The 25,151-nt window shown below is 40.8% G+C and overlaps 1 protein-coding gene across 2 annotated transcripts in view; it reads right to left on the reverse strand.

Annotated features, from left to right (window-relative positions):
• The window catches only part of SND1 (staphylococcal nuclease and tudor domain containing 1), a 420,353-nt gene that overhangs the window by 210,797 nt on the left and 184,405 nt on the right, over positions 1–25,151 (reverse strand). For both annotated transcript variants that reach the window (XM_032642818.1, XM_032642817.1), the window contains one exon: positions 10,528–10,628. In XM_032642818.1, coding sequence (XP_032498709.1) covers positions 10,528–10,628 — 101 coding nt within the window. The remainder of the gene's footprint in view (positions 1–10,527; positions 10,629–25,151) is intronic.

A 25,151-nucleotide genomic window follows, 5' to 3' on the forward strand; every position in this document is an offset into this window, starting at 1 on the left:
TGGCTGATTCCCCCTATTTTCTAAACTTTTGAAAATGATACTACAATTTTTATCACTTTAAAATATCACTCAATATGAACTGGAGCAAATCCCTGTGAAGCAGCATCACCACTGGGAGATAGAAAAATCTATAAAACTCCATTCCTGCTTCCCTTACCACTGTGCACTGTGCTGGCCACAGGAACTGTAAAGAGAAAGGGGCTGAGATATGGCATTAAAAGACACAATTTGTGCTTACTGGTAATCATGTCAAATGTCCCCTCTCCTTATCACATCAATTGCACTCTCCAAAGGAAGAAATAAAGAATGCTTGAGGGAGGTCAGAATGGCAGACTGAGAACTTATGTCCGCATGACATTCTTTACAAGGTCCCACTGAAATGACAGGAAAGACAGATATGCACAAGAATAAAGCCCTAATAGCGCTGGTAAATAAGAAAGTGTGTTAACAGCATATCAGAAAGTTTGCACAAATCCTGAAAGACAGAAAATAGATCGGATCAGATGGGTGGCAAATCAGGGGCGCCTCAAGGGCCTTTATTGACACATACAAAGCACACGGTGAGTAGGCTTTGGGAACATCATCTGAGCAATTAATCAGGAACAGCATTCAGAAGAGCAGGGCCAGCCAGCCAGCCAGCCTCTTCCCCATCCATCCCTGTGACGCCCACAGAGCTGCTAGGAGCAGAGAGTTTTGACCCCTGGTAAAAGAAAAAGGCCCTAACCAGCAAGCACAGGCATTTCTTCCAGCACGTACTTGTTTGTGTGATCCCAAGCAGTTCACATCCCACAAAACCACCAAAACCCCGAAACAAACAGGGTTATACTCAGTCGTCTTAAACCCTATGGAACTTTCTAGCCTAAGCACCAGCAAAAACGACCCTAATAAAAATGGGGCACAATGAAAAATCTCTAGGGTTCGAGTAGCCTTGAACTCTGGGGCTCTGATTCTTTCTCTTCCATCTAGAGAAGGGACTACAGGGCTTTGTTTTCAATAGAGACCATTTAAAAAAAATATTTTTTTAATTCAAGTATAGTTTATTTACAGTGTTGTGCCATCAATAGAGACCATTTTAATCAAAACAGTCTGATGCATAGTGTAGTCTTCTTCATTAATCCACTGTTTTAATTCTGGAAAAAGTGTCTTCATAGCTTTTGTGACCTCACTGACAGGTTGCTACCGGGCTTAACATAGCAAAAAGCATAAAGGTTCTTGAAGTCACTAATGTAGTCACGACTTACATGAAACGAAATGCCTACTATAGACTCCTCAACTTTACACTTAGATTTTTCTTATTTAAGTCTTTATACCTTGCTAAAGTTCTCCCTTTAAATGTAAGAAAGTTTATCCCTTACTGTTTTCAATACTTCAATGTATTTGGGAACATCACTTATAAACCAATACGACTTCTACTTTATATCAATGTGTTTCCCCAAATTACCGATGTCAAACGAGATAATTCACTTCAAAAAACACACGTTATAATAGAACAGAGGGCAGGTGATTTTGGTAGATGGATTTTGTGGCCTGAAAGTTAAGCAGAGGCACCGTGTTTAGAGAGAGTAGGCCGAACACATCACAGACCCACCCCACCCCTGGTCCCCCCTCATAGGCCATCCCAGGGAAATGCACTAAGGCTCTCTACCAGGTGATGAAAGCCCCCCACGCCTTGACAGTTTTAGTGGGGCCTGAAATTTGCCTGCTTCCTCTATGTTCCAGGTCCACTTTCAGGCACCATATAAGGAAGGCTGCGTCTGATCATTCCTGCTCCCTTATGACTTTTTTATGACAGATGTCTTGGAGAAGCAGACACAGAAAACTGCAGAGGAACAGCCATGCCAACTCCAGCCTGGTCCTTTCTTTATAAATATAGGTCAAGCTTCACAAAATGCTTGAGGACTTATGAAAGAAAAAGAACAAAGTAAAGAGCATTTAGTCATGGGGGAAAGCTGGAAGAAGTGCTTAATTTTTAAATAAGATTCTCAGAGATAGAGAAAATATTATATTCATAGACTAAGAAGAGGATGCTATTAAAATAGAGCACTTAAAGAACAGAAAATTTAAATATGAGTGCTGACATTAAAAAGTAAAATGGGTTTGATTAATAGACTAGTATGTAAATTTCATGGGGGCACAAATCATTTCTATTTTAGAACTGCCATATATTCCTGGTGCCTAACCCAGTGCTTAGTACACACCAGGCACTCTCTAAAGACTGGGTATATGAAATAACAAGTAAGTACATAAATAAGTGAGATGAATGAATCAGAGACGGTATGATTGTAAATGAGTCAATATACATGGCTGGCTGGCTAAGCAAGTGGGAAAACAATGAAGACATCTCCTTGAATATAGGACAAAAATGCAGAGTGGTCTTAAAAATTTGGAAGAAAAGTTAGATATATGAAGATACAATATTATAAAAGAAAAAGAAAATGATTCAAGAAGTAACAACAAAAATCTCTTTAGTGTTCAGTGTTGAAAAGACAATCGAGTATGAAGCAAAAAGGACATCGAAATATTTTGATAAAATTTCAGAAAACCAACAATTAATGGTAAATTGTAAAAACTCTTCCAGAGCCAGAAAAAAATGTTACATTTAAAGAAACAGAAATTGGATTTCTCATAAACGTTTTTGAAGCCATAATTTTATAATGACACTAATATTATATTCAAGAACATAAGCAAAAAATTTAGACATTTTCAGAAATTTAGAAACTTTACCATCCAACACATGAGAAAAATCAAGGTTCTTCAACAAATGGGAGGAAAATCCACAAAAAGAATGACTTGAGATATAGTGGAAACTGTATATGAAGAAGTGTAAAAAGGAAGAAGGGATATAGACACAATTAATTCAACTGTTCTCTGGACATTTAATGACATGGATTTCTTTTATGGTAGGTCTAATCACACTATCATGTCTTTTGGTCCAACAGTAATACTTACACAATTATAACTGCTAGGGGATGCGGGATAGGTTTAAATATTTGGGAACATCTTGCAAGCAAAGGTTAGAAGACAATGACATTGACAGAGGACAAACTGAATAAATGCTATAAATCTTGATAAAAGCAAAAAAAACTTTTTTAAAAGAAAAAAGTGTAAGCATTCTAATTTCCTCATCTTTCAGAGTGGGCAGTACATAGACACTATATAAAGTTAATCAGAAACAGTAACTGAACATTATAAAGTTTACCATTGGTGAAACAAAAATAATGTAAGAAAACTAGGGGCTAAAGGGTAGAAATAACAGTGCAAACACTAAAAAACGAAGAGATACTGTTTAAAGCTAAAAATTTTTTAAATTAGTAGTGTTAATTTATAGGGTTATAAGGATAACCAACCAAAAAAGTGAGAAGCAGTCTCTGTTAGAAGTTAGCATCGGGTCCTCTGCCCGGTGAGGCAGGAGTAAAGTAAGCAGGTCTTTAGGTCCCTAAGAAAACATGGAGCAGGATGGAAACCACGGTGAATTGTCAGGACTCACAAAGCTTCACCAACACTGAACGACCCACGAATGGTAATGTGAAGAGGAAAAGGACAAATGGCTTCAGTGGGTAGTCGCTTGAGCATTTCATTTTGTCTACTGACAGGTTAAGTTATTGACTCATCTAAAAATAAAGATGTAAGAGGGATTATCTCTTATTTTTATTTTAACTTGTTTGAGTGGTAGATTCTCTAAAAGTCCCAGGCAAAATCTGAATAGAAAAGAGCCTTTTAAGGTGCTGTTTATATAAAGTCACTTGTGTTTCTTAAAGCCAAAATTTCCATAAGCAAGGTTCTGGGGGCAACAAAGCCAGTGAATACCCTTAAGGACTCTTGACATCTCAGCGACCAGAGTCAAGAAAGTTCCTGAGAATGAAGTGCAGCCGGGAGAGCCTCGGCACAGGGAAATGCTTAAGACTTTGTTCACGGCTATATTCCCAGTGCCTGGCGCACAGCAGGTGCTCAACAAATATGTGTTGAAGAAACAAACAGATAAATCTATTGTTCTTAGCAGACAAATATAGAAGGAGCAGCTGGTCTCCTGTCTGGGCCCAGTCCCTCACTAAGTTACTTTGAGGGCCCACAGAAATCGGAATAGATAGCATTTCTACTTTTTCCAAACAGGGCCTTTAACTTAAGATGATTTTGAACACACTTATCCATATCTCTAAACATTCCAGAATGTTCCTCCCTTAGGATGAGTTCCTCTTATTTGGAAAAAAGCCTCACTTTCTCCCAGGCTCTCCCTGGTATACTTTGTGAAATTGATAAGGGGGCCTTCCTGAAGATCAGCTCAGTATACACTGTCACCCAGTACTTGATGTTCTACTCAATTGATACTGAGAAAAAAAAAAATAGAGAAAAGTGAAAGAAAGAACACACACTGCTCAGTAAAGGATTCTGGTAATTTGTAAGAGCCAAGTGCTCCATTGTGAAAAGCTTAATTGAACTTCCATATATAGTGATGAGGGTAATACAATAATTTGAAAGCATCAGGGCTTTACAAAGAAAAAAAGACTCAGCCGCATGAGATTCCCACATATAGACAGCCACAAGATGTTCAAGATCTAACTGAAACTAAGCAGTGTTCCCACCTGAACCCTTTGCCACAACCAAGTTCCTTCTTATGGTGCTGTATGGGGCCATTCTCTTAAAATGGTCACTGTGCTAAAGCTAGCAGGAGAGAGGTACAGTAATTTAACCATTCTTTCCAAAGTATTCCACGCTAAATGCCACAGATGCTTCCAATATCTTCAGGATGGTGTACAGGCATAAATAATTCTACTACTCAACACAGCCTGTGAGGTTGAGAAAACAACCTACGGTGCTCTTTTTAGAGGTGAAGGTTGGTTAGGTGTTTATGATTTAGGTGTTTGGGGGTGAGGGGAGAGGAGGAATGTTTCTTCTGATGTCTTCTTTTCCCTTAAAAGCAGGAAAAGGTTGGAGGGGGAAACCCACTAAAGTAGATGAAGTGTAAACAAAAAACCTGTGCAGAAAAGTGGTGGCTACAACCCAGATTTTACCTCCTGGCTGAGCCACTGACATTAATACTATGTCAGGTACTGAAAGAGTACCTCTTCAGAATATTGTGGGCCACTTGGTGAGTAAGAACACTAGGACAGAAAATGGGGTTTCAGGAGGTCACGTTCTTCCTATGTTTAGCTTGGAAGTCAGACATTAGTGTGTTTTAAGATTTGACCTGACAGCAAAAGCCTTACAGCTACAGAACTCAAGCCAGAAAAGCTAGGGATGGTATGACACTGCTTCCTACTATGGCTGAGAAAAACTGAACTGGGATTAGAAAAGAATTCTTCTCGAAGAAGGAGAATACCTTAACCTCATGCTCAGTCACTAACAGAAGAGCTGAGGAAGTACGCCTGCAAACTAGAACCAATGAAAATGAAAAAAGGAAAAGAAGTCTGATTCTAGGACTTCCTTGGCAGTCCAGTGGTTAAGACTTTGCCTTCCAATGCAGGGGGTGCGGGTTCGATCCCTGGTCCGCAAGCTAAGATCCCACATGCCTCGCAGCCAAAAAAACCAAAAAAACATAAAACAGAAGCAATATTGTAACAAATTCAATAAAGACTTTAAAAATGGCCCGCATCAAAAAAAAAAAAAAAAAAAAGAAGTCTGATTCCTTGTAAGTGTAATAGTCTGATTTATATAAAAATAATAAAGACAAACTATCTATGAAGAAGCCACAGAGCCGCAAAGGAAGTTCATAAAGATGGCATTGCTCCTGCTAGATGATAACCATTACAACAGAGAGTAACTAAGATGCTCCAAGCCCAAGAGATCTGCCACAACATCTCTGGTAGTAAGGACCCCACACAGGCATCAAGGTGGACAGCAGTGGCTTTACATGAATGTGGCCAGGAGCAGAGATTAAAACAATGTTTCAAAAATCACAGTTACAAAACTCCAATCACCTCTCAAAAAACTGACCTTGTGCAGAAATGAGGCATCTCCCAACTGTTCCTATTGCACAGTTTCATCTCTGTGCCATCTTTCACTTTTCCAAAATGGGCCATGTCTATTGTCTCCTATTATTGTGAAATACTTCACATAATGAGAAGGGGGCAAAACCTTAAATGACACTATCTACTGGATATGTGACAATTTTCCAGGGATGGGGGACGGGGTGGTGGTAATTATGAGCATACACGTGTGAGGCTTGATCCCAAGTCATATTTTTAGGTGGCCCTTTATAAATGTGAACAAAATTTTTTTAACACTTTTCTTTGAAAATGTGATATGCAGAAAAGACATGGGCAATCAGTTAATAGGTAATAAGGGTTTGCCAAACTGCAGCTCAAAAGTAATTGGAGGGCTTCCCTGGTGGTGCAGTGGTTGAGAGTCCGCCTGCCGATGCAGGGGACACGGGTTCGTGCCCCGGTCCGGGAAGATCCCACATGCCGCGGAGCGGCTGGGCCTGTGAGCCATGGCGGCTGAGCCTGCACATCAGGAGCCTGTGCTCCGCAACAGGAGAGGCCACAACAGTGAGAGCCCGGGTACCGCAAAAAAAAAAAAAAAGTAATTGGGAAGTCCAGCACAAGTAAAGGTCATCCCACAAAACTTGCTCCCCAGGAAGGCTCTGGCAATAACGGAAGAATGAGATTTTAATCACTGAAGCTAATTACATAGAAGACTAAATCACAAGAAGAATTATATAAGTGTCTTAAATACAATAAAAAGTAATTAACAGGAAGTGCCATCTTGACAGCTTCCTGTAACAATCCAGGCCTAAAAGGATCAGCTAATTCCCAACCTGGGAGCCAGAGAATGAGAAACAACTCAAAGTTTGATCTTTTTATTTAAACTATTTTGATTAACAGGTAACAACTCTTGCCAACTCCATAGAGAAGTTAATCAAGAAAAAAATTTTAATCTATTAGAGGAATGATGAACCTCGTTTTCATTGATTCCCCAGAGGGCAAGAGAGGGGGAGTTGAAGACGGTTCCACCAGAGAGGCCTCCCAAAGACCATGTGACTCGACGCAGACCCATACAGCAAGAGAAAACAACAGGAGGATGAGATGGAACCCTATGGGGGATAGGGATAATTCACACACTTTGGCATGATGAAATACACTGAAAAATCTGCTTTGAAGTAATCCTGAAAGAGGCCATCTCATCTGTCTCTTCCTTCTCTTTCCCCTGGAATGAGTAGTTTGAGAAAAGCTATTCGAAAATCAATCTTTTTTTTTTTTTTTTTTTTTTGCGGTACGCGGGCCTCTCACTGTTGAGGCCTCTCCCGTGTGGAGCACAGGCTCCGGATGCGCAGGCTCAGCGGCCATGGCTCACGGGCCCAGCCGCTCTGTGGCATGTGGGATCTTCCCGGACCGGGGCACGAACCCGTGTCCCCTGCGTGGGCAGGCGGACTCTCAACCACTGCGCCACCGGTGAAGCCCCAGACATAGTTTAGATTGGGTCGTTTAGACACAGTTTAGATAAGATCATTAATTCTGCAGCATCTCTACAAGCTGAACAAAGCCTAAGACCTCTCACGAGAGAGGCAATGAATTACTAGAGGAGCTCTCCTAGCAACCTTTCCTTAACTGGCCCACATGTTCTACGATCTCCCCAAAACCCAGAGGCTAATACCAGTTAGTGACTGAGGACCACTCTAACACACCTGTGCACTTCTATCCCAATCTGTTTCTGTCCCCAGATTTATACTGGTCATTTTTATTATGTACTTCACTAAGTTTTATATCAATAATTGAAATATGAGTACCAAAAGAAAGTGTCTTTATGAAACATTGTTTTAAAAGGTTTAATAAGAGGAATGGCTTTTAAATGGCTGCAACATGTGCAAAAATCAGAGCAGGAAAACTATAACAGATGAGGGGGATGTAAATCACAAAGATCTAGGATTCCATAATTAGTGTTTTTAAGTCATCATTCCATAGAGAAAGCTATGCAACTCACAGTGGGCCCTTGCTGCCCATATATCAAAGATTTGGAGATATAAATACCTTTTTGTGTTTAAAATGGAATTAAGGGGTTTCCCTGGTGGCGCAGAGGTTGAGAGTCCGCCTGCCGATGCAGGGGATGCGGGTTCGTGCCCCGGTCCAAGAGGATCCCACATGCCATGGAGCGGCTGGGCCCGTGAGCCATGGCCACTGAGCCTGCGCATCCGGAGCCTGTGCTCCGCAACGGGAGAGGCCACAACAGTGAGTGGCCCGCGTACCGCAAAAAAATAAAATAAATAAAATTTAAAAATTGGAATTAAAACATTTGGGATAAAAAAATTAAATCCCCTGCTCTAGCCAACGTTTCTGAATAACCATTAAAAGCAGATAGAAGGATTTCGGTATAATCCTAAATATAAGCTGAGTATTTTGGACATTATTATTAATACATCAACTCTCCTACGGTATTATTTGGAATGATTTAAGTAGAGAAAATTCAAGAAAAAATGAAAACAAAATCAAGGCCATGGGAAAACAAAGAGAAGCCATGAGGAAGACTTGAACATCAGAAGCATGCTACCAGGAAGACTTTCTAGAGATTCCCTATCTTTGGCACTGACCTTCCAATAACCAAATAAACAAGGAAAACTATCAGATACAAGGGCTTTTTTTTTTTTGATATTTATCAGATTAAAATCAGAAGAAACAGCTGTCCCAGGTAATAAAACATCTAAGTACTCCCAGTTTTATTTCATAGAGGGACACTGTGCAGTACAGTAAACGGTCACTCACAGATTTATCGAACTCCTACCAACTGCTGAACACTGAGACTACAGCAGAGAATAAACAAGACAAAAATCCCTATCTTCAGGGAGCTTACTATCTGGTGAGGTTCGGTCTCAAAAATATTAGTACATCCCCACATTTCTCCCAGTTACCGCCCAGCAGTTTACTCATAAAGTCTAGTTTAGTAGAAACAAATCTATGAGGAAACTCAACGCACCCAGGGTACCCTGCCAAGCCGGTCTAATCCGAGGTAAATACCTTGGTAAATAACGCAAAAGTAATACTTACGATCTAATTACAAGAACTGGGAGATAGAAAGGTCGATGTTAACGCCCCATAGAACATTTCCAGAATATCTAATTTTAAGCAGTGTAAATTTATTTTGAAAATATACTTCAATGGTAACCAAATGAAAAAAAAAAAAGAATCCGCTCTAATGGGTCATTAGAAAAACACGAATAGAAGCCACCTGCCAAAAATAAAAAGATGTGCATTTTGACAGCAGTGGTGTTGTTTTAACCAGTAAGTAGATAGAAGGAGCAGTTATCGGAGAGGACTCCTTGTATGTGGCAGCGTAAATCTTAATCTAGGGGAATACTAACTTTCCAGCTTTCCACAGGAGGAAGGCATGCATCAAGCTCCTAAGAATTGGTGACAAACTGGTAATAATTGTTGTTGCAAGTCATACAGATGGAAGAATGAGCAAAATATTCCCTAGTTTCCCCCATTCCAAAAATATTATCTAATTTCTCAAGAACCTGCTTCTAAAAATAACCTGATGCCTGTGATGATATTAAGGTAATGACATCAAAAGCCTATATTCAGTTCCTCTCGGCAAAAGTGAAGTCTCCGATTGCTGCGTGAACATCAACAACATTAATACCTATAGGAGCCGCAACAGTAGCTAAAAATACCTGTTTCCAAAAGTGACAACACGAATGGGGGCAGGGGGAGCGGGGCGACGGATGGGAGAAGCTCCTGTTTGGCAGGAGAGCTTCTGGAAAGTAAGTTAGCCACCAGATCCTCTTTCTTTCAGGGGCATGCTATAGCTTACAGAGAGGTGTTTCTCCCAATGGGCTTCACTGTACTTTCAACAAAACAATCCTTGTTTTGATGAGAAGCCTATCCTTTTCTTCCCCTCCACCATGCCCTCTTTTAAAAGAAAAGAAAAATACCAGTTTGGTAACAAACACCATTTAAGACTGTGAAATAGAGAAGGAGACAATTAGCATGCTGGTGTCTTTTACGCAGGGTAAGAATTGCTCCTGGGGACTGACTGATTGTTTTAATATTTATTGTGGAAGCACGGCCCAGCAGGCTTCCTACTGCCCCCATCAGATAGCTCCTTGGAAGGCTGTTCCTCAACCGAGCTCCCAAAAGACTTTGGAATGTAACCAGGGTAAGGCCAGCGGAGTAGAAGAGGGAGACCCTGTCATCTACTGATCACATACATCTATACAAAGAAAAGGTCCAATTAACCTCTCTTCTCTTTCTGGCCTACAACTAAACTAATATGCAGAGGATCTTTCTAATTTTGCACAGTACCTAAGGGCCCGATTGACACTCAATAAACAGCATTATTAATAGTAATAATGAGTGCTACACAGTGCCAAGCACACAGAGCCCAATAAGTCTTAAATAATGACAATAATGAAAGTATATGATTAACTAATGAGCGATTATGCAGTACTTTGCAAACAAAGTGCTACACAGGCACATAACAATTATAAGCCACTGAGTTAAGAGTAATGGAAAGCAAATCAGGACGAAAGGGAGGAGAGACGTGAATGAGGAGAGAACTCTCAGCTATGGCTGAGTTGCTACCAGCCAGAACACTCACATTCCTCCAATGGTGACGGTGGCACAGGTACGCTCTGAAAAGGCAGGCACCGTCTCTGTGGCTGGGCTGGCCGGTCTAATGTAGTCCACAGTCACGTTGACCTGAAAATAAAGAATCAAGGTAGACCACTGTAAAGTAATTACACTCCAATAAAGATGTTAAAAAAAAAAGCATCAAGGTAGTTAAGGCTGAGAATTTGCAACACAGCTCACTAGCAGCCCCCTGTGCCAGCACAACTGTAAAAGCTGACCTCACTCACAGTATGACTTTGTGGGTATAAGATTTTAAAAAACAACTGAAAGAGAGCTGAACCACACATGGGGAGAAAATATCTGCAAAAAGCCGTCTCTAATAGAGGACTGTAATCCAAAATATAGGAAGAACTCTTAAATCCCAACCATAAGAAAATGAAAAACCCAATTTTAAAGCGGGTAAAAGACCTGGATATCTTACCAAGGAAGACATACAGATGACAAGCATATGGAAAAGATGTTCCACACGTGTCACTGGGGAAATGCAAACTGAAACAACTATGAGCTACCACGACGCATCTATTAGAATAGCCAAAATCCGAAACACTGACCACAAATGAAGGTGAGGATAGGGAACAAAAGGAATTCTCGTTCAGTTACTGGGAATACAACACAGTACAGCCACTCTGAGAGATGGTTTTGGATAGAACAAACTTTTACCATACATCCCGACAGTAAAAAACTTACGTCCACACAAAAATCTGTACGTGGATGTTTTTGGCAGCTTTATATATAGGTGCCAAAACCTGGAAGCAACCAAAGTGCTCTTCAGTAAGTGAATGAATAAACTGTAGTTCATAGACACAACTGCATATTTTTCAGCCCTTAAAAAGAAATGAGCTGTCGAGCCACGAAAAGACATGGGGGAATCTGAAATACATATTACTAAGAGAAAGAAGCCAGTCGAAAAGCTATATATTGTATGATTCCAACTGTGACGTTCTGGAAAAGGCAAAAATACGAAGACAGTAAAAAGATCACTGATTGCCAGGGGTTAGCAGGACGAGACAGGATGAACAGCTGTGAGGGCAGGATTTTGACAGCAGTGAAACTATTCTGTATAGAAGTATGATGATGGATACATGTCATTTACACATTTGTCAAAATCCATACAATGTAGAACACCCAGAGTGAACCCTAGTGAACTACGGACTCCGGATGATGCTGTGTCCGTGTAGGCTCACCAATTATAATAAATGTACCACGCTGGAGTGGGATTGTTGATGGCAGAGGAGGAAGTACGTGGGGGGCAGGGGGGAGATACGGGAATTCTCTGTACTTTCTGTTCAATTTTGCTTTGAGCCTAAAAGATGCTGTGAACCTAAAGGATGACTGATATCAAGAGAGAAGGAAAAATGGCTGAACCTTTAAGGCCTTACATAAATTATACTCCACAGAGAAGAGATCTGGAACATTCCTGGAGGACTCCTAGACATTATGGTAAAGCAGTTCTCTAACCTTTTCAGACTCCTTTGAAAATCTGTTCAAAAATATGAATGAATGCCTCTACAGAAAAACTGCATGTAGTTTCAGCCCGCCGTAAGTTCTCAAGGCCTGTGTTAAGACTATCAAGAACAAACAAGATGGCAGTCACAGAGATTCTTGGGACTGGTTTCACAATACGTGAATCAAAATGATGCAGCTAACTACACCCGATACCAACAGAGTTGGAGTTAGGAAATTGGGGGGGTGGGGGTGGGGATGGACTGGACCGGAAGAACCTTTAATACTAGGTTAATCCTAGTATATACTAAACATATGGATATGGACACACTGAGTGATGCTTTTTCTTTACAAAACCCTTCAAGAGGACGTGTGTGTGTCAAAAGAAAGTTGTAAAAATAAATAAATAAATAAAAGAAAGTGGTATGTGGTATCCCTTAGCAAACACACAGGGTCTGTATTATAGCATTAAGGCAAATGCTTGGCTTTGGTCATGGCCGAGGTTACATACCTGTTACATACCTGTACTGAGGAGTCAAGCACCCTGAAGCCAACCCCATGATCTGAAAGTCCAGAATTCCCTTTCCTAACTACGACTTTAGTTCCCACCGGTCAGCTTAGAGACGGCACGTTGTACAAGCATCAAGTTCAGCCACACTGCTGGTGAGCAGCATCAAAATCCTTTCAAACTGCCTGTTGCTCCAAAAACCATTTTATAAATGAATATGGAAATTTCCAGAAGGACAGCTGCCTCCAAATTCTGTCAGATCACTCACTTGAACGCTCCATCTAATCATGTTTTAAAAGCAACAAGGAGCCACACCAGCGAGAAAGGCCAATTAAGGGCTGAAAGTAAGGTAAATCTTTCTCATGAGAAGTACTATCATCAGACAACAACACAGAAAGAAGAAAATATAAAGAGGACTCCTTAGGTCAGACGTCTACACTGACACTACTGCTCAGCCTTATCATCTGTCTAAAGCTAAGGAGATGGATAAATGTGAGGAATGTGAACAGCCCAGGAGCGGGGGTAGGGCTGAAAAACTAGTACCTCCAACAAAGAGGTTTTCATAGTTTCCCTGTAGGCATCTGGCCAGAGTTATTACAGGCCAAAGACAGGGCAAGGAATGGGAGGTCTACACACACAGAAGCAAAGCTGACTCAAATCCCTGGGAAGGAAGGAGTCCTCTGCATGTTGTCTGTACTGACCCACCCTGGAACTCTCCTCTGGCAAGGCCTGATAACTAACCTACGGAAGCAGAAGAGGGCCGGGAAAGCACGTAGACACCTGCTGAAGTTCTGGCAAAAATCACACAGGAAATCAGTGTTGTACAGGAGCTAAACCTCAAGGGCGCCCGTACCACAGGATGTGAAGTAACCCAGGGCCAAGTTTAAAAAGGGCACAGACACAGGGTATGGTCCAATTTGGGGCATTCGGGAGGCAAGTCAAAAATTTGTGGAGATGTTCAGCTGTTTTTGTGTTTTCACCCAATCCATCTAGTAACAGACTCAAGCCCTCAATTCCACTACCAGGGAGAAAAATTCATCCCTGCTTAAAAATAAACTCGGTGAATCTCAAGATTACCTTGCACCTGCCAATGACAAGCCTCCTCCTCAGCAGAGAGGAGTGGGACAGCAGCTCATCAGCGCAAGTACATGGCACAGAGTAACATTAGCTCTCTACCCAGAGAGCAGCTATTCATCTGGAAGGCCACTTGAGTAGCGCTGGTGGTGGTGGTGGTGACGGGGGTAATGGTAGCAAACAAAAATGAACCCTTAGCATCTCATCTTCCAGGCCAAAAGGTATGCTATCCCCAAGCTGTCTTTAAAGAAAATCAATGGGAAGACCCCCCCCTCCCAAAAATCTTTCATCTTCAATAACCAAAAGAACCAGTAACTACATTCTACATTCACCTGCCAATTAGTTTTTTCCTCTATCTAGAGAAAGAACTGAAAGTCCAGAGATTAAAGAGCTCATTGGAGAGGTAACATTATTAAAGAAATTCTCAAATACAAATGAGGCCCTGAGAATAGTCCACAGCCAAGACACACACCTGCAGACAGCTATGACAAACCAGGAATTAAAGTCAATGTGTAATTGGCATTTATGTCCCCCTCCTGGGGATTCTGAGATCTGTTCTCCTGCCTTGGAGTTTTTCATCTCTAGATACGTATCCCTGACTTGTCAATCACTTTTGGAAAAGAGCAGTTTCAATTAAAACTGCAAATCTTAGCAAAGTCTTCATCTGAATAGTGGATAACCTGAATTTTGTGCTTGGGGGTAATTACATAAGGAATGGCATGAGTTGAAAAGAAGTAATGGGTTAATGCAAATGTGTCCTTCATTTTTCCAGCAAAGATACTCCTGGAACACTGGGTATGCAGGAATTTACATGTACAGGACACAGGGCAGGGCCTGATCCCTCTTTACAGCAAGGACCACAAGGAGTCCGGGGCTCCCTGCTGGTTCCACCTGTCATTCTCTTATTGAATGAGTCACACATCACATCTTTGGGCCTCACTTTTCTCACGTAATTCACCTGGTAAATGAGAGCACCAGACTACAACTTTAGAGCATCACTGAACTCTAGAATTCTACAAAATAACTTAGCTAGATATGGTGTGCTATGTAGTGTTTTCTTAGACCGGTGTAATTCCTACCTTACATTTACTACTATGAACTAGTACAGATAGAGTGTAAGCGCCAGGAGAGGGAAAAAAACATGCCTTCTATTCATGGAAACTGCCATGATAGGGCCTGTACGGTAGGAGCATACACAGTGAATATTTGTTTCATGAATGGATACGTGTAATCAGGAACCCTTTCAGACATAAAATTCTGGAGGATACTTTTGGAATGAGGTGGTTAGGCATTTTCAGGACCACTTAGTCAAGCTGTTAACCATTCTGTTTCATATATTAATTTAAAGCATGAAGGAGGGAAGACGTATATTGAAATTGGGATAATGCTTTAGATTAAGAAAAATATAATTTCCTGTATTATTTCTCAAAGAGGTTCTCAAAGACAAGATAGGGTAGCAGGTAATCTGATTCCTTCTTGGTGCATTAGATGGTGGAATATTCCTTGAAAACAATTTCAAGGACCCTTCGGAAGAACTAAGATGAGAACTTAAAACCAAATTTGTATCCCAATCTCTTATAAAGTCTGGAAACAGTTTAGTACAACAGAATACACTTGGGCCACACCTAAGGAATTCTGACAATCTATGGATACTCTTCACGTAACTAATCGTTCACTAGAAAAGTGACAAACCACCAGAGAACTTCATAGACATTATGATGCTGATGATAATGAAATGACAAAATCTGAATGCCTAAGCATAAAAGATACATAAGATTTCCAGGCCACAGTCTGAGTTTAGGCTGTTACGTGAGGTTATTTTGCATAATTACTATATAATCCCACCCACTATTCCATGTGGCCAATCATAAATTCACAAAGGGCTGTTCAAAAAAATACCCTGGCTTAAGAAAAAAGCTCTCGTATGGCCCGGCATTCTCATGACAGAAACAGAAAACACATCATCTGGGCAAGTCTGGCTAAGGCAGCCGGGAGACAAAAGTAAGTGGAACAAAATATTTTACGCAGCTTAGATAAGAGCATGGACTCTGGGAGCTGCCAGACTGCAGGCTTTGGTTACCAGCAATTCTACATATGAGCTGTGAGAACTTGGAAAAGTTACGTCACTTCCATGCTTCAGTTTAACATGGATAACTCTACCTATCTCACTGTTAGAAGAAGAAATGCATTAATATACATGAGGCATTTAGAGCAGGGCGTGACTCATACAAAGCTGTGTCAGTTATTTTTAGACAAACATATACTGATTTTCTTGGGGAGAGCCTGGCACAGAGTAGGTGATAAGTATCTGCGAGATAAATACATAAATACACGCATACATACATACATGCATAAATAAGATGCATGTTGACTTTAAATCATTAGGCAGAAACACTCAATTAAATATACTTTTCCCCTTAAGGAGTCACAGCAAACAGGAGTATGTACCTCATACATATTTCATCCCAACTTACAGATAAATATGGGTTATTTTAAAGAATGATACACTATTTAGTACTTATTTAGACACTTTCCAGATTAATTTTGCAGGTACTAGTTGAGGAGATTTTATTTACCAAAGATAACTGAAGTAGAGTGTGGGGAATCACCTCAACGAATAGGTTAACTAGAGGAATTTGGGGAGGACACTCCTTGCCTTACAAAATCAGGAAGACAAGGAACAGAGAGCAACGAAGTTTCCATCTGCTGTGGGCATAATAGGACAATACTTAATTTATGCATTCTTGACCTTTTACTGCTAACAAGCAACATAGGTAATCATTCTAAAAATGTGAGATACCTTTTTTTTTTTTAATTTGAAACACAGTTCAGTCACCTGTTCATCTAGATACAGGATGAGCTTCAAAACAAAATTGCCAAGGAGCCTCTTGGTCCTGCTTCTGGGCACACTGACCTCCCAGCTGAGCCATCTATTCAGACATAAGCGAAACTCTCATAAAACGATGTCAAACGTACCCTGTGCTGTCTAGGAGGCAACAACAATAAGAGCCACAAATGAGAGCAACATATGCACACTGACATTTTCTAGCAGCGACATTAAAAAAAAAAAACAGATAAAATTACTTTTTTTTTTTTTTCTTTTCGCGGTACGCAGGCCTGCCACTGTTGTGGCCTCTCCCGTTGCGGCCATGGCTCACAGGCCCAGCCGCTCCGCGGCATGTGGGATCTTCCCGGACCGGGGCACGAAACCGTGTCCCCTGCATCGGCAGGCGGACTCTCAACCACTGCGCCACCAGGGAAGCCCTAAAATTACTTTTAATAGTATTTTTGATTTAACTCAAAATATCCAAAACATTATCATATCAACATATAACCAATATTATTTTTAAAGTATTGGGTTTTTTCTTTCTTTCTTTCACTGACAAAGTCTTTGAAATCCGGCGTGTGTTGTCCAGGAACAACACATCTCAGTCTGGACCAGCAATACTTCAAATGCACCATAGCCACACACAGCTGTGGTGGCGATACTGGACGGTACATGCCCAGACTGTCCATTAAGGGACCAGAGTATCTTAGCCTCAATCCTCTATTACATGATCCTACCTTTTGTGGTTATACCTTTCTCTAGTTTCTACGGGGAACTTTTGTTATCTTCTATTTTAAGATTCCTTGTAAATACTCTTAAACCAAGTATGAAAAAACATGGTATAAAAAATGTTTATCATTCATTTTCTTACTTTAAAAATCTATTATTTAACTAGACTAGAAAGGCAAGCTATTTATGTAATTTTCAGTTCCAGAAAACAATTTCAGGGGTGAGAATAAATGTGCACACAAAGGGAAAAAAATTCCTCTAATTTGTAACTATCGTTGTAAAATATATTCTGTTCAATATTTGATGAAGATACTTTTTCAGCGACTTCTCTACCAACTCAATGGTTGGACTTAATCATTGAGTTGCTGACGTAAGTCTAGAATTCTTCACCTTAGTGTTTGAAATGTACTCTAATGGTAACTATAAACTCACATTAAAGAAATATCTGCTTTTGTAATTATGATCAATGCTTCTGTTGAGTCTTGGTATTATTAGAAAGAAAATGAGCAACTGGTAGATGTGAACTGCTTATGTTTATGTTCAGCACAATCAAAAGCTGAAATCTGGACTTCCCTGGTGGCGCAGTGGTTGAGAATCTGCCTGCCAATGCAGGGGATGCGGGTTCGAGCCCTGGTCTGGGAGGATCCCACATGCCTCGGAGGAACTGGGCCCATGAGCCTGCGGGGTCTGGAGCCTGTGCTCCACAACAAGAGAGGCCGCGACAGTGAGAGGCCCGCGCACCGCGATGAAGAGTGGCCCCCACTTGCCACAACTAGAGAAAGCCCTTGCACAGAAACGAAGACCCAATACAGCCATAAATAAATAAATAAAAAGCTGAAATCTCTGTGTCCCATTAGGACATCGTTTAGCTCTGGCATGTCTTAAATTAGAAGAACTTTTACAGATACACTGACAAAAAATTATACATCTACACTGCGAAGAGAAGGAGACAAACCAATGATCCTTTCCTACCTCTCCAAGCCACAGCCTAGATGTATTCGGTAACACCCCCTTCAAAATCATTGTAATTAGGTGTTAAGGCTGTTTATTCACATGTATTTATGTTGCTCTCTCTGATCTACAATCACCCCCCCCCCCCCCCCCCCCCCCCCCCCCCCGCCGCAAAGTCAGGACGATTTTGAGCACATTTCATTTTCATCAATGGAATGTTAACCTCTACTGCTTCCCAACCTCCATGAGCAGAGTCAAGGAGCTTTCTTATTTGATGCATTTCTGACAAAATGAACCCATTACTCCCCACCCCCTTGTCGGATCGGCAAATGCATTTATCTGTTTTGAAAGGAAAGGTAAAATCCAGCTTCATATGGGGCCTATGGAGATGCTAAGAGTCTCTACCTGACATTAGGCATTCATTTAAGTGGACATCACTACTCCCCGAGAAACACTCAGTTTGGTAAATATTTAATGAGAAGCATACACAGGCATGAGATCCACAAGTAAACGTGAAAACATTTTATATAAAGGGCCATTAGAGCTGGGCAAAGATTTCTACAAGTAGTGAGAACACCCTGACAAAAACGTAACATTAATATGGTTGGAAACATGATGCATAGTTTATGTATGACGTAGATAACGAGCACATATAAAATAATCAGGGAAATGAAGTTCTGACCATTGAAAATATTTCAAGTAAATCTGATGAGGATCAAAGACAAATAGAAACCACTATGTGAGAGTAACCTTGCAGCTGCAAGCATTTTCATTAATCCTCTTGATTCTTAAGTCCTTATAAACCTACAGATATATCTAAACAGTGTAACCTGTTTGCATTAGTGCTCCAACCTCTATATTACTCATTACTGCATCATGGTTTAACTCATCCCAATACCTAATTTTAATACCACAGTGTCTATACCAAAGAATGCCAAAGGCCCCCCAAAACACTACTGGAAACTGCCCCACCGGTTCCCTGCATGTCTCTTCTTACTTCTCCTCAGAGCCACCACCTCCACTGCTTTCCTCTGGAGGATGAAGGTTGAGTGTGGGTCATTTTTCTCCTCTATACAAGTGTCAGTCATGGTCATCTGTGTCCAAAGTTTCCCAGGTCAGCAGCAGTCAGGGGAAATTAAATCACTCCGCCCAGAGCTCTCCCTGGAGGAGTTCCAGCCACACAAGCAGCACAAATACACAGATACTCATGCCTTTGTGTAGAATACACACAATGTCAGCCAGTCTTGAAAATAACAGCTGTAATAAAGCTAAGATGAGAGGCTCAGGGATATGAAGAAAGGGGATTTGCTTAATGGCATTTAAGAAGTATTACTGGAGGAAAAAGGATGCTTTTAAGACAAGGATAAAAGCAAAAAGGTTAATTACGTTTCTCTACAAACATAATATGTGCCAGTCTACAAAGGAAAGGCCACTCAACAAAAGGCCAAACTGGGAAACCAAAGCAATAAAAGTGGGAAGCTAAAGTAGTCAACCCAGCCAAGAGTTCCAATCAATTCCTATTGCTCCGGGGGTTACGTATTGCAAAGTCAGTACAGAAAAGCCACCCTGCATTCACTACGTTCAGAGCACACCTATTTCTCCAGCATGCCCGCGAGCTGCCATTTAGAAGTCACTCAGACAAAGGAAATAAACGAACACTCAGGTAAGTTAACTTAAAGGTGAAAGTTAGAATGGTGAATTGGACTAGAAGTGTATCTTGACCTCAAAGGAGAATGATGAAGAAAAAATGTAATTCTTAAGGAATACCTGCCAATGGCACAAAGAAAAACAGCCCAAAGATACAGCCCTTCTGTTGTATAAATTATCCTTGGTTTCGTTGCTAAGAAAAGATTCCAAGAGAGTCAGATGTTAACATCATAGGCCTTTCTTCCTTTAGATATACCTTCCTCTCCCTGTATTTCACACAGAAGATAGAGGCCTACTAAATGAAACGAAGTCCCTTGATCAAAGGCACAGCGTGCCCAGAGCAATAACACCTAAGGTCAACGTCTGAAACTACACACGGACACTGATCAAAGACCATCCTGACTGCATCTGTGTCCACCTCCAAATCCAGGTCTCTTCACAAAAACAGTGTACGTCTATGCACACGGCCAAGTCCCCAGCCCGCAAATACGTATTAGGAAATTAGGTGGTTAGCGCTGGATTATAAACCTAGGTCAAAGGCACCAATTACAGCCTAAATTCATGAAGCAAATTGCCTCTCAGCAGCTGCATAGCCAAAGAAGCCCTCTGCCAAAGTTCTTCCATTTCCATTACTAACATAGAGATACAAAGTAAAGAAATTTCTCTAGTTCTTCAAAAAATTAAAATAGAATTACCATAAGATCTAGCAGTTCTACTTCTGGGTATATTCAATCCAGGGTCTCAGAAAAATTTGTACTCCATGTTCATAGCAGCACTACTCACAATAATCAAAGGTAGAAGAAACCCAAATGTCCACTGATGAAGAAACAAAATGTGGTAGATACGCACAATGGAATATTTTTCAGCCTTAAAAAGGAAGGAAATTCTGACATATGCTATGACTTGAATGAGTCTTGAGGATGTCATGCTAAGTTATATAAGCCAGTCACAAAAAAGAAATACTGTATGATTCACTTAAATGAGGTACCTAGAGTAGTCACACTCAAAGAAACAAAGTAGATGGTGGTTGTTAGGGGCTGCTGGGAGGAGGGAACAGGGAGTTGTTTAATGGGTATACTTTCAGTTTTGCAAGGTAGAGACTGATTGCAGGACAATGTGAATATATTTAACACTACTAAACTGTACACTTTAAAATGGTTAAGATGGTAAATTTTATGTAATGTGCATCTTGCCACAATTATGTGTGTGTGTGTATGTATTTTTTAATTTGGGGTAGTCTACCCATGTAAGCGAGGCAGAGGCCAGACAACTGCAGAATCTCCTTGAAGAATTCAAGAGGATACTTCTATCACTTTCCCAAGAAAATAGATGGTTACCCACAGGCAGTTGTGATTAGAAGTCCTGTACCAAAACCCATTAATAAAGGAATAGAAGTCTCAGTCATGGAGGACAAATCATTCCATCTTTCTCAGGGTATGAAATATCTATTTTCTTGCTTTCTAAAAAGAGCCAACTGAAGCTGCATGTCTAGGTGCCACAAGTCTAACTAGATGTACCTGCTTTACCATTTCTCAGAGGCAGCTGTAGAATGGGATAGAGTAAGCTACAGCTCACTGACTTCCTATAAAATTGTCACATAATTTTGGAAGTCTTGCGCTCTGACACGTTCCCTCTCTGAGGAATAGTCCTCCGTGGAGATCTGTCACGTGTAGATCTACCCTTTTGGGGAACTTTTTATTGCCTCCCACCATAATTTCCCACCTCTATCTAGTTCTCCAGAGGAATTTAATCACTGTTGTCCATGCTCTTCTCTAATGAACATTCAGTTTTCATATGCTTCTCTAAGTGGCATTTTTACTGTTGGCAGAAACCTAAATTGGTACATCTTTTGCAGTCAAACTGGCAATTGTACTAACATTTAATATGTGGATGTCTTTTGACCCAACAATTCCACTTCTAGGAATTTAGTCTATAGAAACAAAGATGTATGTACAAGCATTCTGTCCTTTGCATTCATGGTAGTTTAACACAAATGCATAATTACAAGTTGTGATCTAACTCTGACACTAGCCCAAGTTCCAAGTTGGCAGTCACCACGGCAATTTTTTCCCTCTATATTACAAGCATGTCTCAATAAATCCGCTGTAGCTGTTGAAAAACAAGGGAGATCTATATATTCTGCTATGATACATGTTCAAATTTTAAAAAGCAAAGGCACAATGGTAGCTATAATCTTATTTGGGGGAATTCAGGGACACACCTAGAAACAATCTGGTGGAACTTACCCAACCCTGTTAGAAGGGCTTACACCTTCAAAGGTACTATCATGGGGCACGTTGAACTTTTCTCACCATAAATTTCTAAGATTTTTAAAATTACATTTGGAGGAGAAAAAAAAAATACGATTGAGTTAAAAATATAAACAAGTGGTAGCTGGAATAAAATATACAACGGAAACACGTACTTTTATTAAAAAACAAACAAAAAAACTGGCCTACTCACAACCAGACTTCAATGTTGAATATCTATTTCATCAGACTAGTTCCCAGGATGAGGCCAGGGTCACCACTAGTAGCGTCTGCCAACCAATAAGGATTATGCAGGGCAGGCTATACCTGTTTAGAAGGACACTTCCAGGTGCCCAGTGGTGCACTGTTCCATAGCAGGTGGGCATCACTATCTGCAAATGAACTGTCAATCTCACTGTGCACTGATAATGATGCTGCCGCCACCACCTGCCCGCCATATGTCTTCCCTACTTGTCACGTAAACAAGGAACTGCATTTTGGCATGCTGATCACTGACAAGTCTGATACTACTGCTCAATGTTTGTTATAACAGCTGCAGCACTTCATATAGCCGAGGGAGCTACATGATGCCTCACAGGATGCAGGGACATAAAATATTACTTTGCCAACTGACCACTGACTAAGCCCCCCAATTTTTTAAAATATGAATTTATTTATTTATTTTTGGCTGCCTTGGGTCTTCGTTGCTGTGCGCAGGCTTTTCATTGTGGTGGCTTCCCTTGTTGCGGAGCACAGGCTCTAGGTGCGCGGGCTTCAATAGTTGTGGCTTGCTGGCTTCAGTAGTTGTGGCTCACGGGCTCTAAAGTGCAGGCTCAGTAGTTGTGGTGCATGGGCTTAACTTGCTCCGAGGCATGTGGGATCTTCCTGCACCAGGGCTCGAACCCGTGTCCTGTGTGCTAGCAGGCGGATTCTTAACCGCTGTGCCACCAGGGAAGCCCCCAACATTTTACAGCAGACTACCCTGTTGCTCTTCCTTTACTTCTAAGTCCAAGAGCTGCCAATCGAAGGGCTGTGCCCCATCCCCAATTCACGCCCTGTGATCCTGTTTCCCATTAGTGGAATAAACAAGGAACATAGACTTCCCACTCTGATACTGAATTTGTTTTGTCTCCCTTAATCATCATGGTATAGTCAATAAAGACTGATGACAACCCCTGGGGTTTCCATTTTTAGCTCTAACATAATGCACAGATTAGCCAAAGGTATGACATCATACGTCAAGAACTGGTGGTGATGGAACACTGTCTCACAGCAGCAGGGATGAATGAAATATGGTAAACCATGTTTGGTGTACCAGTAATCTGCCTCCACAGTCACTGCTCCTATTAGAACTCTAACTCATGCACTCCTCTCTGTATATATCAGAGAATCTCAAAATATAACGCTTCTTATCCACACCTAATCAACAGACTGGGAACTCGTTTCCAAAATGAAGAAAAGCAGATTTTCAGAGCTTGACATTATCTTTTTAGGTAAAAGAAAGTGAACACACAACTGTGAAATCAATCAAGCATGTGAACCAAACGTTTTTTCCCATTAATGATGAGAACATAAAGGTAATTATCCAACAGCACTTTCTATGAATTAGCAAATCATTGGACAAGTATATGCTTCCCTTAATGAGGGGACTCATCGCACACTTCAGCTGCCACTCCCATCCCCACTCTCACCCACCACTCAGCTCACTGGATAAAATGCCACCCAGCAGTAACATCAACAAAGAAACACCACGTACTGCTTGTCATTCATTCAGCAGCCATTCCACCAACAGTCAACAACAGTCAAAACTATACTAATTTAGTAAATTTTAGTATAACCACAATGCTGTGCAACCACCACCATTATAATTCCAGAATACTTTCATCACCCCAAAAGATACCCTTTACCCATTGAGCACTCATTCCCCATCCCCTGGCCACCACCAATCTACTTCTTGTCTCTTTCAATTTGCCTGTTTTGGACATTTCCTTTAAATGGAAACATACAATAAGTGGTCCTTCATGTCTCACATCTTTCACGTGGTATAATGCTTTCAGGTTCATCCAGGTTGTTCCATGTCAGTACTTAATTTCCTTTTATGGCAGAGTGTACACAGTGTGTGCATATACCGTATTGTGTTTATCCATGAAAATACACGTTTGAGACTGCAGCCATAACAAAGTGCATTGAGAACCACTTGAATAAAATCTCATTATAATGATAAAAATAATTTCTTTTTAATAACAAGAAAGTATCTTGAGAATCAGTTGAGAGCAGCTGATACCACATGCAGAAGAGCCTACTATCATTGACACAACTAATTAAGCCATCGGAGTCAAATCACATAAGGGAAATATGTGAATCTCCCAACCTGTCTGGTTCAGAGAACCTCAAGCAAATCCATATATTTTTTTCTTTTTTTTAAAGCCACTCTTTCAAAAAGAGGAAGAAGAAATCTCTCAGGGCCTAAGTATTGTGGGATGGTTCAAATAACCAACCAACCAGCCACTTCAGAGGAAAGCAAACTTCTTCCCAACAGGTCATGTGCTCAGGACAAACAGCAGAGGCACTGTGTAGAATGCCAAAAATTATACAGATACCATCTATGGAAATGTTCTTCCAAAAGACACAATCCTGTAAGGCTTTAACCCTCCTACTGGCTACAGCTGCTTCCCAGTTTCCTTGCACACACTCACTCATGATGAACCAGACTGTAACTCTGGTTTCAAGGATCCTCATATCTTCATTACTTAGCCTGTTTGAATACATCCTTGGTATCCACAGCAGTGCATCTCTCTCTGACCTGTCACATGTGCTCATTTCTATGTGATGGTCTGCATACCAGCTGACCCAATTCCTCTCCTGCCTGCACCAATTCCACAGTGGAAAATGAATGATAAATTCTTCTACAGCACAGAAGGAAAGGAATAAACAGAAAGACTCAATGAGCCCTCCTCCATAATTTAGCACGGAAAGATTTTTTTATTCTTCTGCTACTAAAGAAAAGTCTCCATGTCTTTTAGCACATAAGATAATCTCAAAATAGGAAAACTGGTTTACTCATTACATAACTGTTTGAGCTATAAATTTATTAACCTGATCATCAAAAGACGAGATTAAGAATATAGTGAGGATATTTAGCAACATTCTGTCACTGTAGAATT

The sequence above is a fragment of the Phocoena sinus genome, chromosome 9 (genome assembly GCF_008692025.1).
Source record: "Phocoena sinus isolate mPhoSin1 chromosome 9, mPhoSin1.pri, whole genome shotgun sequence".
In the NCBI taxonomy this organism is placed as follows: domain Eukaryota; kingdom Metazoa; phylum Chordata; class Mammalia; order Artiodactyla; family Phocoenidae; genus Phocoena; species Phocoena sinus.